Here is a 14,116-nt window from a genome sequence, read left to right on the forward strand (position 1 = left end):
TTATGAAGTGCCAAACGAAATTCTTTTAATGCATTCCTTTCCTTGAGTTTACATCAGAAAATTTGCCAATAACCTCCGTAAAATCCAAATTTGCAGCCCCATCATTTTCAATTGATAGTATTGCTAATAAATTTAATCTTGCCAGCAACATTGATGATCACAAATAAATCCTCATGACTACAAATAGGATGAGATACAAATGAAAGGGTGGACATGTTTATCTCAAGACATATATATTTACCAGGCTCTAGCCTGATACCTCTTTCAGAGTAGAACCTGCAATAAGGCAATAAAAGCCCTCCTTTCAAGGCAGCTGCCATTGTTTCGCAAACTCAGTCCATCTCTGAGAGGTGTGACAGAAAATTTTAGATAAATCTGGTATTCCTGGGTTCTCTTCCATTTACGCTGAAATGAATAAAAAACCCGGGAATATCAGATTTAAAAGGCTGATGGCCCTTGCATCGGACGCATTCCACGTGGTTGATGCATTTTCTACGGTTCACTGCACTATAGGGAAAGAAAGGGACAGAGAAAGGGTCTCCACATATTTTCCCGAAGCTTTCGTCTTTCCCCTTCCACAAAACATATGCGCATTTTAAAACCTTCCACACCCCAATATCATGCGCCCCCAAAGCGTCAGTGCTCCGAGCGATCACACAGGTCGCTCGTAGCTCGGGCCAGCCCTGCCTGGAAGTAATCCCGCAGGTTCTCATTCGTCGCCTTCTTTGTTCAATGAGGCCAATCAATCGCCTCCCTCCTGCTTTCCGGGCTATTGTCATTCTCTCGATGGCTGACTCCGTTTGGTGTTGAAAGCCTTTGATCATACTTATCCTGGTCGGTCTCCTAATTCCCTCCTAGTTATCGGTCCAGTCTATGATTCCGAAGGAGTACGTTATTATTGGGACTGCGTGAGTAGATGTGACTGTGACAATGTTTCCCCATTCATCTTCCCAGTTTCTGGTGGTATTTATCGGTCAGGCGGGCTTTGACAAAAGATGACGGAATCTCCGTCATATCTGTTCTATCCAGAATATCTGTTCTGTATGGCGTGAGTTTTTGTATGTTCTATGACCACACGAATTCTGGTAGGAATTGGAAGCAGATGAGATCATATTGCAGACCTTGCAATGAAATCCATCCATCTAGAAAGCCAGTAGGCTGCCTCATTAATGTTAAGCTCAGTCAGTATGTTCAATGGATAAAGTTGGAAAAGGGTAGTAACTATTCGAATGTTGATGTATTTTGGATTGTTTTCATTGTTATATTGTTATCACATGACCATTAATTAAAAAATTCATTTTCTCTGACACCATTTATTTACTTTGCGCTGCAGTTTTGTTATACGTAATAATACACGTACATTGTATTATGATTTATAACACAATTTAAATGCGCCTTCCACTATAATACAGTCCAACAAATTGCGAGTTTATCTTTTCACCAATAGCTTTCCATCTCATCGCTTTGGTCTACAGCCAGGCAGAATAAATTAAGGAAGGGCGTGCTGCTGGATGTGACGCACTCGGATTAGTACAGAGGCGGCTCCAAAACGTTTTTAAATGGTTATAATGTGGATATAATAAAAAGAAAAGAAGAACCTCAAATTCATCATGCATCCGAAGCCTTCATACCGTTCACCATCATGCATTCTCCGAGCTGAACATTCTGACGCGTTCCTCAACACTTCACATCATCTGCGCAGCTTCGGAGACCTTCCAGAGGTCATTTTGTTATTCGATACTCCGATTGGGTGGCTCAATTTACCAATGTGTGCACGTCTGGGGCCTTGCAGCAAGCCAACATAAAAGGCTTTTAATATATTGCTGGAGTATTTCATTGTGACTGCAGCGTGTAAAATGCGAAACGCTGAACTGGATGTTGAGAGGATTTTACTTCGAGGTGACTGGTCTGATGGAGACCACAGAGTTACAGAAAACAACGGCGCGGGACAAAATATTATTAGCCAGAACTCGGGTAATGCGTTACGCACAGTTGAGGTGCAAAAGTGTTAGTGCAGAAAGCGTGAAAGAAGGCAAATAACCGTGACCTAACAGGGTGCTCGTGCAGCATTGAAATAGTTGAATATGTTCAAGCAACTGTCTGTTCATAGACTGGAACGGCTGCTTCCGAGTTGGCTGGCTGGCCTGTCTGTCTTATTCTCCATTCAAACCTGATCTGGGAGGGGAGGGGGGTTTCATATTGATTAATTCATAATTAATATGAATTTCTTTTTATTTAAATTTCAGTAGTATCTTCAGCAATATTTATCAAAAATTGGTTTTCTGAAAACCTAAAATGCAGTTAGGAAAATTGGGAATAATCCTTCGCAGATAAAGATGGAAATGGCCACCAAATTCAACAGGGATTTTGGCTAGATCATTTAAGAAAATCAAGTAATAATTAAACTCGAAGTCCAAAGAAAAGTCGTTTTTCATGAAAATAATCAATGAAAAAATATTGGATGCAGTACGGGGAGCACAAAAAATTAATGTTCCAGGAAGTAAAAATATACAACCCTTTCCAGAGACCGACTAACTCAAAAGTATTGAAAAAAAAAAAAAAAAAAAATATATATATATATATATATATATATATTTATACAGTCTAGCCTCGATTAACGCGATTATTTCGTCCCGCGAGGGCATCGCGCAAAACGGAAACGCGTTAATCAAATATAATAATCACTAGGAAAAATTATAATTGGTCCTTGACCTTCTGGAATGTCCATAAAGAATTTTAAAAATACCTTTTAAATAACTTTTTAAGTGTATGTAATGTAAAAGATAATGAAAATAATTATGGAATTAAATGTTTGTTTCATAAAACAGCGGTTCCCAAACTGGGCGCCGCGGAATATTTTAAAATTTTGAGGGAAACACAGCGACACTCGACGTCTGTCGGACACCGCGCGAACTACTAGCTCAATGTTTTATTATTTATGATTTCTTGGCTGATTTTATCAATACAGTACTTCCAATTCCCGACTATAGAACAAAAGCAGTTGGCTATTGACAACCAGCGTTCGACGACTGTGAGTTCTCCCACCTCTTGGTACCTCAGCCCTTGGCCTCCGGCTGTTTTAAAGACTGCGCCTGAAATAAACTAGGGAGCTCTGCTACCACAAATACCTTGCCTAATCCCTTTATAGTAATTGTCAGAAAGTGGTCTGCTTCGCCGTCGGTTCCTCTCTCTAGGGCCACGCTCGCCGCTGGCTACTTCTTTCCCCACTTGTGTTCTGGGGATAACTCGGGGATTTTCGAGGCGTTGACCAGCGGCTTCAGGTCATCACACGGGCCTGACGCTGTCGTTCGGCGGCATTTTCAGTCCTGTTGAGGCGTAAAAAATTTCAACCCCGTTAAACCTCCGGTAGACCTTTCAGAAAAAAAAAATCAAATTACTCAGGAGCAACCCCTTACAATTGCTTTATTATAGCTTTATTGGTCTTTGACCTCAACCATACAACCCTTAGACATGAGCTCAAGAGAAACATCCTCATCGTCAGCTGACGAGAATGCTGTAGCAGACGATTCATACCAAGTTGGCCTCCAGCCTCCCAAAGTCAACAAGTCCAAGAAAAAGAAACAGAAAATAAGAGGAGAGCAAAAACCAGAACACCCCGGTCTCCTCAAACCATACTAGAATTTCTCAACAAAGTGCCTCTTGATGAATCTGACCCTGTGATCTCATCTAAGTTTCAATTTAACACTTCAACGCCAGTAGCAGATCGCCTAGCCCCTGTCCCTCCTACTCTGCAACCTTCACAGGCAAGCTCTCCCTACACTGGGAAATTACAGACCACTCTCTCTCCAACAGCTATAAGTGCTCCTGCCTCCCAGGCAGCTTTAGGGCCCTCCCCTAATCTAGCTGAGAGTCCTGGAACATTATCTGCAGCCAAACTATCAACTAATCTTCCTACCCCATCAGGGGCCCCTAAGACCTCCTCTGCCAAACAATCAGAGGGACCACGCAGAGCACTGGATCAGACTGAGGCAGAAGGCCTCCCCCAATCCAGAAAACTAACCGTCACGGTAACTACACCTTCTGCATACCCTACAACTCACAAACCTATAGATGAAGACTCTCCAACCCATCAAATAATATCTGCTTTACATAGGAATCTTGTGACCTTTCTTAATCAAGATAATAGTCGATTCACCAGACAAGCGGCAAGTTATGTTCAAGAACTCTGGGCTACCCTTGAATCTATTACCACTGCCCTCCTCATCGACAGCGAGAAACTAAAAACCACTAACGAGGAACTTAAGACAAGAACCTCCATCCTTGAGAAGGTGCTGGACACTCTACCGAATCTTCCTACACCACAGTCTCAACAGCTTACTCCCACATATGCACAAGCGCTGAGGATCCCAAACAACAAAGAGACAAACCCAAAGGCCCCGCAACCTAGAAAACAACCGCTGCTTCGAACACCAAACCTTGTGGTCCTCAGACCAGCAGAGACAAAAGGAACATAAACAAGTGAGGATTTTAAAACCACCATAATGAAAACACTGAAGGATGATTTAAAGACAACAAAGATAAAAGCAATTAGAAAGACGAGAAATGTAGGGGTAATAATAGAAACAGAGTCAAGGGAGGATATCAAGAATATCGTGGAAAACCCCAAGATAGCCACACTGGGTATCACTGCAGAGCCACCCAAGAGAAGAGGGCCATCAATCTTAATTTTCGATGTCAACAAAGATGTGACACCTGCCCAACTTGCAGAGGAAGTGCTAACACGTAATCTACAAGGGATAAATAAAGACATGACAAATCTTGTCAAACCAAGATATTCAAAAAAGTCAAAGTCCGGAGAAAACAACTGGATAGTGGAACTGGCTCCTGCCGCTTGGCAGATTCTAAAACACCAGACAAGACTCTATATTGAGTGGGGTATCCACAGGTTCAGGTAGCATGTGACCGTGCCTAAATGCTATAAATGCTGCAGGTATGGCCACACCTCCCATACATGCACTCAGATCACACCAACTTGCGGGCACTGCTCTAGCAAAGAGCATGAATACAACAGCTGTCCAAACAAGGAGCAAGAACCGGTTTGTGTGAATTGTAAATCCTCAAAGCTCGAACATACCCATTCCATCAGGGATCCAAAATGTCCGACGTACAACAAGATAAAGAGTTTATACCAAATGAGGACTGATTATGGCAATACAATTTAAAAAGTTCAATACAACCAAGCTGTTAATACTACAACAAAACGCACACTATGCCAGGGCAGTGCCTGAACAACTCAGAAAAGTAGCGGACGAGGAAAATGCCGACATCCTCTTGTTGCAGGAACCCTACACCCACTCCAAAAAAGTAAGAGGCTATCCAATAGCATATAAAATCATACAGGCTGAGAATGAGACCCCAAAAGCGGCCATAGTGATCCGCAATCCAGCCATTACTGCCACCCGTATCACACAACTCTGCACAGGCTGGGCTGCTTGTGCCCATATAATATCACCCCTGGGATCCTTCTACGCGATTGCCTTGTATTGTAGGCCGGGGGAAGAAATAACATTTGCCACAAGATACCTCCAAGTTGTGTTGTACACTCTTCCAGGCCAACGGATCTTGGTAGGGGCGGATGTAAATTGCCGCTCCCCGGCTTGGCACAGTCAAACAACGGACAGAAGGGGCACCGGAAATGGACAGCGTCTCGAGGAGTTCCTGGCGAATTCTCCCTTGACAGTCCTAAACAGGCCTCACCACCTACCTACGTTTTGTAATACTCTGTGGGAGGCAACAATTGACGTCACCCTTGCCACCGGAAACCTTGCAGGACACGTCACTGGCTGGACAGTCCAAGACTCCTGGACCACGTCTGACCACAGAGTGATTACCTTCCAAATCAACCGATCTCTATATAGAACACCAATAGCCAAACAGATGCTTAACCGCTTTGCAGTAAACAAAGCTGACTGGAGACTCTTTGGGGAACTGCTGACTCGCATTGAAGCGGATGGACAAGAAGACCCAGACGACATCCAGAGAAAAATTACCAAGACCATAATAGCGGCCAGTGAGGCTGCGATGAAGCGAAAATTGCCCACACCTGGTGCAGCCCCTTTGTGGACTCGGGACATTCAGAACCTTAGAAGAGAAGTCATAAAGGCAAGAAAACAATTCCAAAGGGCAAGACGTACCTGGCCGGAAGTGGAAGTAACAGCACTCAGACAAAGATACGCAGCGGTGAGAAACAGATACACTGAGTTAATACGAAAAAGTAAGCAGAAGGCCTGGGAGCAATTAGTCATCACGACTGGAAATGCCGACCCCTGGGGGGTGGTGTACAAAGTCACTACGAATAAACTTCCCAGGGGTGAGGTCATGACCTCGACCCGCACCCCGCAGGGAACTTGGCCACCACCTGGGAACAGTCTATCACCAACATCCTCGATGTGATTTTCCAAAAACCAGCACACCCGCAACTACCAGAACAACTGCAGATCTGCGATGGAAATGAAACATATCATATAGACCAAATGGAACCACCTTTTGCCTTAGAAGAATTACAACAGGCAGCGCAACAAATAAGGAATAAAAAATGCCCAGGCCCAGATCTTCTGGAGCTGGAGATTATTAAAAAAGTAGTAGACATCTCTCCGCAGACTTTACTAAACCTCTTCAACATATGCCTGAAGACAGGAGTCTTTCCAGCCGACTGGAAAATGGCCAACGTCAAATTAATTCTAAAAAATCCAATGAAGCCACCAGAACAACCCGAATCATACCGGCCAATTTCCCTGCTCCCAGTTGCTAGTAAACTCCTTGAAAAGATGCTTCACAAGCGACTCCTGCACCACTATGAAGCTGCAAATCTCGTGATGCCAACACAGTTTGGGTTCAAACCCGGAACCTCAACAGTGGATGCTCTCAACAGCCTCCTAAGTTTGGCTGCTGCCTGTGATAGGAAGTATTTCTTGGTTATTTCGGTCGATTTTGCTGGGGCATCCGACACCATCTGGTGGCCGAGCGTCCTAGCCAGACTGCGGAAGGCAAAAACACCCATCAATCTTTACAAAATAATGAAGTCATATTTATCCAAGAGAAAAATACAAGTAGTGACTCCATACAAGAAACTGACCAGGCCTGTTTACAGGGGCTGCCCCCAGGGATCGGTACTGGGACCACTCCTCTGGAGTATGGTATTGGATGACTTTCTGTCCTTCGACTTGGGGGAAGTCCACTCACAGGCATTTGCAGATGACCTGATACTGACTGTTGCCGCAGACAATCGACTTCAATTGGAAACCCAGGCAAATCGAGCAATTCAAATTCTACAAGACTGGATGAAGTTCCATTTTCTTAAGATCTCACCGGGGAAAACCTACTCAATGCTACTGAAAGGAACATTAAATCTCTGTAGACCACCGCAAATTAAAGTAGAAAATACAACTATCAAACTAGTCAGTGAGATAAAATATCTAAGAATCATACTGGACAAGAATCAATCTTTCAACCCACACTTGAAACATATCCGAGAGAAAATAAGGAGATATTCTGCCCTCGTCTGAAGAATAGCTAAAAGGGATTGGGGACTCAAGAGGCACACCTTGGGACTGTATTACAAAACAATATTTATACCAGCCATAACTTACGCGTCACCCATCTGGTTCCAGAAAGCAACTACTGCAGTTAACAGAAGGACACTCGATTCCATCCAACGGACAATACTCCTCTCTATTACACGGGCCTGCTGCACTGTGAGTACACATGCTCTGCAGGTCCTGGCGGGAGCACTCCCCCTTGATCTCGAGGTGGTGCGTTGTGCCATGGTGCAGCATCTCGCAAAACGGCTTCCCTGCACCTTCCTGGGCCACTCCATTGACCCTACAGGAAACCTAAAAAGAGAGAAAACAAAACTCGCCACCCACCTACAGCAGGTCTGGCAGGATAGGTGGTCAGAATCCACAAAAGGGGAAATAACGAGGAAATTTCTGCCTGATGTCGGAAGATTATACCCAAAAGCACCATCATGGTTTCACCCTGGACTGTACACTACGTATCTTTTAACAGGTCATGGGGCCCTGAATGCCAAACTAAACAGTTTTAAATTAGTAAACGATCCCCGCTGTGTGTGTGTGGGGAAGTGGAGACATGGTCTCACATAATGTACAACTGTGAAATTTATGAGGATCTCCGCTGCCTCCTGATGACAAAGCTGACTTACTTCCCTCGCGACAGGGAATCAAACCTGTTGGATCGCAAGAGGAGTATAAGGAGTTGACAAAATTCGCCGAGGGACTGTTCACCCGAAGGAGGACACTTATTGCTATCTACAGGGATCAAGAACAGGCACCACGACTAAACTAACCATTCTTGGACTGATACAAGACCTTCCTTTGGGACTCTATAAAATTTTTTTTTTTTTTTTTTTTTTTTAAGCCACGCTCCCTTGCGTGGCCCTTTGCCTCCACTCCCCGGGCGGGAGGGGGAGGTGTCTTCTGGTCTCCTCCTCCCCTCGCCGCCCCTCTCTTCCCTCTGGTGGGACATGGGCCTGCTCCACTGATTTGGGGGTCATCTTCTCTATGGACCCCTTATTTCTGTCTTTTCCCCCAGTCTTCAGTCTCCCCACCCCTCTCTCTCTCTCTCTCTCTTTTAATTATAATTACTAGTGTCTGAACCATTGTTAAATTGCATGAGCCCTACACCCAAAAACTTAACAACATTTATTTGCATAAATAGTACTTCTTATGGCTGACCCATAACTATAACTTTTTTATTTTTTTATTTATTTTTTTTTATTATTATTTATTTATTTATTATTTTTTTAAGGTCCTTGCCACTGAAATCTCAGGAAATTAGGTGGCAGGACCTGCCAGAGTAAATAACTATAATACTGGTGTACCTGGTCTGCCTCCACGAGGCAGAGTGTGGACAACGTTGGGTCCCATTAGGGGCCCAGCGGCTAAATGACCAGAGGAACAACGGTACACAACACTACACATGTACAAAATCCATGCACTTTTAAACCTCTGGCATTGACAGTGTTCTGTTTCACACCCACAATGTATAGTCCGCGGAGATGGGGGAAACCCCTGGTGCCGTTTGACACTAAACACACTCTACACTCTACTAGCTCAAGGTAGTTCTCAGTTGCAGCGTTTCTTATTAAGTTTTTTGGACCTAACTACTAAACGGAACTGTCACGTATTTCTTTTGGTCTGCGTGCGCCTTGAAAAAATTACTCAGACAATAAGGGCGCCGTGAACTGAGAAAGTCTGGGAACCTCTGACATAAAATACACAATGAAGAAATGACTATTGCGGAAATATTTGAACAGTGTTGACTTTCTCTTTTCTTCAATCAATTTCCGATAGCCGACAACAATCTTCTCTGGCCCCTGGCAAAATAAATATCGCAGAGAACCTCAAACTAACAAACAAACAAGAATTCCCCGGTTAGGGAGCCCAACACATTGGGAATCTCTCCTATAAGTTAAGGAGGGATATATACACTAGGCCTACATTCCCTGCTTTAGTACGGAGTAGGATATCATGTGAACACCTTGAACCACCTTCCAATGTTTTCAATGCTTTTGTAACTGACGTTACCGTTTTTATCCATTCCGTTGTTCGAAGCTCTGAGTTCGCTCCATCCAGCTTGTGCAGGCTTCGCTTGACAGCGTGCCAACAGATCCAGGCATTGCACACATGTATTAAGCCAATATTAAGCCATAATCGGACAAATTTTGATGCACGCGTGGAAAGAAACGGTGTGTCCGGTAAATGTCTGTCTGGGAAGCGTTCTCCATAAATTCGTTGAGCGGCTCGTCCATTGTCTTCTGCTAATTCATACACTAGTCGCATGTCTGCCAGCTCACAGTACGTATATCAATGCATGCTCTTCGTTCGGCGACTACTGCTTGAATGAGTAAACCAGAAATTTTCCTTTAAGCGAACTGATGAACAGCGCCGTGTACCGACTTACGGTGCCGTTTCCGGTTATGGATTCATATGCGATTCACATTCCTTTACATGTTACCTACCTCTCCTAAACGTTTGTACCAAACATTTTGAGACACCCTGTATATCTATGACCAATATCTTTTTTGTTTTATAAGGTAAAAGAAGAATTTTAGGTGTTAATTCTGGAGATTAGCAGCAGTAGAAATACTTGTACAAAATGCATGCAAGAAAAAGTGAATGTCTGGGCAATATTCCGCGTAGAGAATTTGTAGCGGTGAATAATGAATAATTATAATTATTCTGATAAACCTACTGGTAGGGTCCAGCAGTTAATCATTTACGAAAGTGTCGAACATGAGGTAGAAACAACGCTAGTTTACTTGGAATAACCATTTAATCAAGATTATTACAAAAGATAGTGTGTGTGACAGAAAGAGACTAATTTTATTTAATTCCATACTGTTTAATAAGAATAAAAAGAATATCGAACCTTCATGTATGAAGAAAGACTCATCTTCGTCTTAAAAATGATCGCTAGAAGAATCTCACCGCCCAAAATTTGGCTGTCCCCCAACTGGCTTTCAGCTCTAATTCTAACCATTTTGCTCTTCCTACGAGGCAACAGTTTAAAGATCGTTTCGTCCCTTATCAAAGTTTCCATTTAATTCAATCTGTGGATGTTGACCTGTGTGAAATCGTAGAGGAGAAAGAGTACCGACAGCTCATCGTAGATATATGGCACTTGTACTCCACAACTACGAATTCATTCGAGATAATTTCGGCTCGGCAAGGATATCACAGAAAACCCGACACAAGGAAACTATTTTGTATTATCTTAACCTTTATTAATATTTAAATTTTTTCTCATTACGTTTGTTACTTCTCCCTTTCGTCATGGTACCTGCGTGTACCTGTGCACCTTATAATAAAGATCATATTTTTTTATTTATTACCTTTGATTGGTTTCGTGTTTTAGTGGAAGTAAATTTCATAATGACTGCATTTAAAATGGTTCTTCGAGATCAAACTATTGCCATTTGTTTTAAGTAATAAAGAGAAGTAAATAAACTTTTTTGAATCACTCTTCATTTATTGTAAATATCTATCGAATAGATGTTGGTCATTTTTGCCACTTTATTCTGTATCGTTGCACTTTACACATTGTGGTATTATCACGAATGCCTTATCACAACACGCTAGTGTATACGTTAAATGAATATGTTCTTTCAAAATAGGCTTTACTTTCTCCACAGCGGATGCTGCCAGTCCTGTGTATTATCTTTTGTTCATTTATTCACGCGTGGCAGATCAGAGAGGAATTATGAAAACTAAAATGTCGCCATCAATTCGTACCGACATACATGCAGCAGCTCCAACATCTACGCTTCTGTTTTTAAGTGACTCTATATCTTAAACATATATTTTTTTCTTTCCTATATTCATCGAACAAGATTTTTCACATTTCATATTAGGTTATCGGTATTTTCCACAGTTAAAATGGAATTATTGTAATATGTTATTTGATTTCTGTTAAGATTCGATTTCGAGAGAGAGAGTTCTACTAAACTGAAGGCGATAAGCAATATGTAATGGGATGCCAGAGAAAATAAAATATACAGACTTCTCACTCACAGGGCACACAGTCCCTAAATAATGGTGAGAACGCTGAGAGTTATAGAAGTAATACAAAACTAGAATTAAAATACCTAAAGGAAACAGATGAGTAGCAAATGAGTGTTGAGTACGAGGGACAGGCAGTGAGAAATTAGTTTTATTACGAGAATTCAAGCGGGGTACATTGAAAGATACTTATTTATTTGTTCAAGACTACAGCAGTGCTTGTCAACGTTTTTTTTTTAATTATTTCCTCCTAAAGGCCGTTTTTTTCAATTTTTTTTTTACTAATAGCCCCCATGAAACTTTAAACATGAAAATACTTTATACTTTCCCTTTTCATTCAACGGGATCTCTGAACCTGATGCTTCTCAGCTAAAAGCTCAGTGTTCGTTATGATCTTAGTAAGTTTAATTCTAATGTCTCCTCTTTTTATTTGCATCCTTCGTTACATATTAATTCAATCATTTCTTGAATTTCTTCACTAACAGACCCGGCAATCGCATCCAATTGGGTCTAACATCCATGGCTTCACTTCAAAAGAAATTAAACCTCAAAATCTATTTTTCATTTCACCTTTTAAAGAACACAAATGATCTGAATAATTCTTCAGATCATTCTTATTGAGAAATTCATTGATTTGAGCTAAGTCTTCCCTACTTAAATTGTTTTCCCATTAAATTGCTTTCAAATATTAACGTGCGTTTGCAGTCTAACACCGTAATTAATTTACTTTGAATGAAGTGATACTTCAATGAGTTAGATTTGCTAAATCTGTCTCCTTCACTTTCTAAAAAAAAAAAAAAAAACAATTATTGTTTCAAAAAGGTTTATAAATCTTATTAGACAGTTTCCTTTAGAAAGCTATTTGACTTTTATACGTAAAATAAGCATCGCGTACAGTTCTTCATTAGCAATACAAAATTTTCTGAAAAGGCGATCATATTTGCTGTGTGATTTTATTTTATTGATGGTTTTATTAACTATACTGAGTGATTGAAAAAGAACGGAACTGGACTAATATTTTTTTGCAACCAGATTATGTTTGTACACAATGCAGTTTATTTCAAGAACTTCGGGACATATTTCCTTTAGATGGATTATAAAACCTTTCTGGCTTCCAACTATGGAGGTAGCACCATCAATGGCACAGGATACCAAATTTTCCAATGGAACTGGTTTTTCATAAAACCGTGTTTTTACAACAGCCAAAATGGATGCTTTACTACAGACAATTTCTATAGATTCTAAAAACAGCATATCTCCATGCAATTTACAATCATCATTGAAATAACGAATTACAAGGGCCTTATTGTCAGTAGTGGATTCATCAATCTAAATAAAAAACTTTCTCATGTTTAGTTTGTCAGTTAGCTGCTCTTCAATGTAACTGATATCTTATTCATTCGGTTTCGAATTTAATCGTTGCTCAATGGCAAGTCTTTTAAAATAATGGAAGGATTTTTGATGCATCACCGTTGAAATTACGGTCTGTAATGCGGGTCATATAACATTCTCAGCAACCGTATGAGCACCACCAGATTTGCAATGATTTCTGCAATTCTATAAGACACCATCATCCGATCGTCATTTGTTTGTGTGTTCTTCTTAAATAAAGAAGTAACAGTGATACGTTGCTCAAAATTATGTTTTAAAATTTTAAAATATTCGATATGGTTACCAACTTTATCAGGATGTTCCGTTTTAAAATAATCTTCTGCCATTTAACATTAATGGACATGCCAATGTTTCTCTTATACCAAGCGATTGAAATAAGACAAAATATATCACATAACACTTATTTTAGGGTTGGTATTGCATCGGCGTTTTCATCATAGAATTCCAGAGAAAATGCATGCCTCCTACAATTTTTTTTTTTTTTACCATATAGTTTGAAATTGAGTAAAACAATCTATTTGTTCAATACCAATCCATGAAGCTGTATTTATATATATTTATATATTCGAAGTATTTTTCTGCCCCTTAATTCATATGTTTGTGTATTCAGCAAAGAACGTAAAATTAGTACTGCACATGTTTTTAAAATTGAATATTTTGTTTTTCTGCCAAATTTACATTACGTGTGTCAAAAAGGATTTCGATGATGAATGGAGGATAATTGTTCAACGTCCAATTTAATTCAGAATATAATTAAAACAATTAAATAAGAAAAAAACTATCTCATAATGGGATATTCAACCATTCCATTTTGTTGTATTTCAGACCTTATTAGAAATAATCAAAAACTATTTCCCTTAAAGGAAGTCACTTTTTTTAATAAAAGAAAGGGAAAATGTGATAGTTATCAGAAGAAATAGAGTGAATAATATTTTGAGATTCTTTTATTAAAGAACTCCAAACACGACAGATGTTAAAGGAGACCGAAATGAGACATGGTATGAAAGATATGAAATCCAATTAAGAATTGGGGGAGTCTCTGAAAACGGTTTAACTAGGGCCTCCGTAATGATGTAGACTCATACCAAAGTTGTTGATTGAGAAATTTTTCCCATCCATCCATCCTTTCGTGTACAATAGAGATACATCACATTACCTAATTGTTATGCAAATTACATTTTCGT

The 14,116-nt window shown here is 40.6% G+C and overlaps 1 protein-coding gene across 1 annotated transcript; it reads left to right on the top strand.

The window, feature by feature from the left end:
- Nucleotides 1–5,166: 5,166 nt before the first annotated feature.
- Nucleotides 5,167–11,334, top strand: LOC150077975 (uncharacterized). The gene is made up of 2 exons (XM_090384421.1): nt 5,167–6,235; nt 11,156–11,334. The coding sequence occupies exons 1-2, from the start codon at nt 5,167–5,169 to the stop codon at nt 11,332–11,334; spliced, it is 1,248 nt and encodes a 415-aa protein (XP_090240547.1).
- The last annotated feature ends 2,782 nt before the right edge of the window (nt 11,335–14,116 follow it).

The sequence above is a fragment of the Mastigoproctus giganteus genome, chromosome 11 (genome assembly GCF_048544385.1).
Source record: "Mastigoproctus giganteus isolate SK-2022 chromosome 11, ASM4854438v1, whole genome shotgun sequence".
NCBI lineage: Eukaryota > Metazoa > Arthropoda > Arachnida > Uropygi > Thelyphonidae > Mastigoproctus > Mastigoproctus giganteus.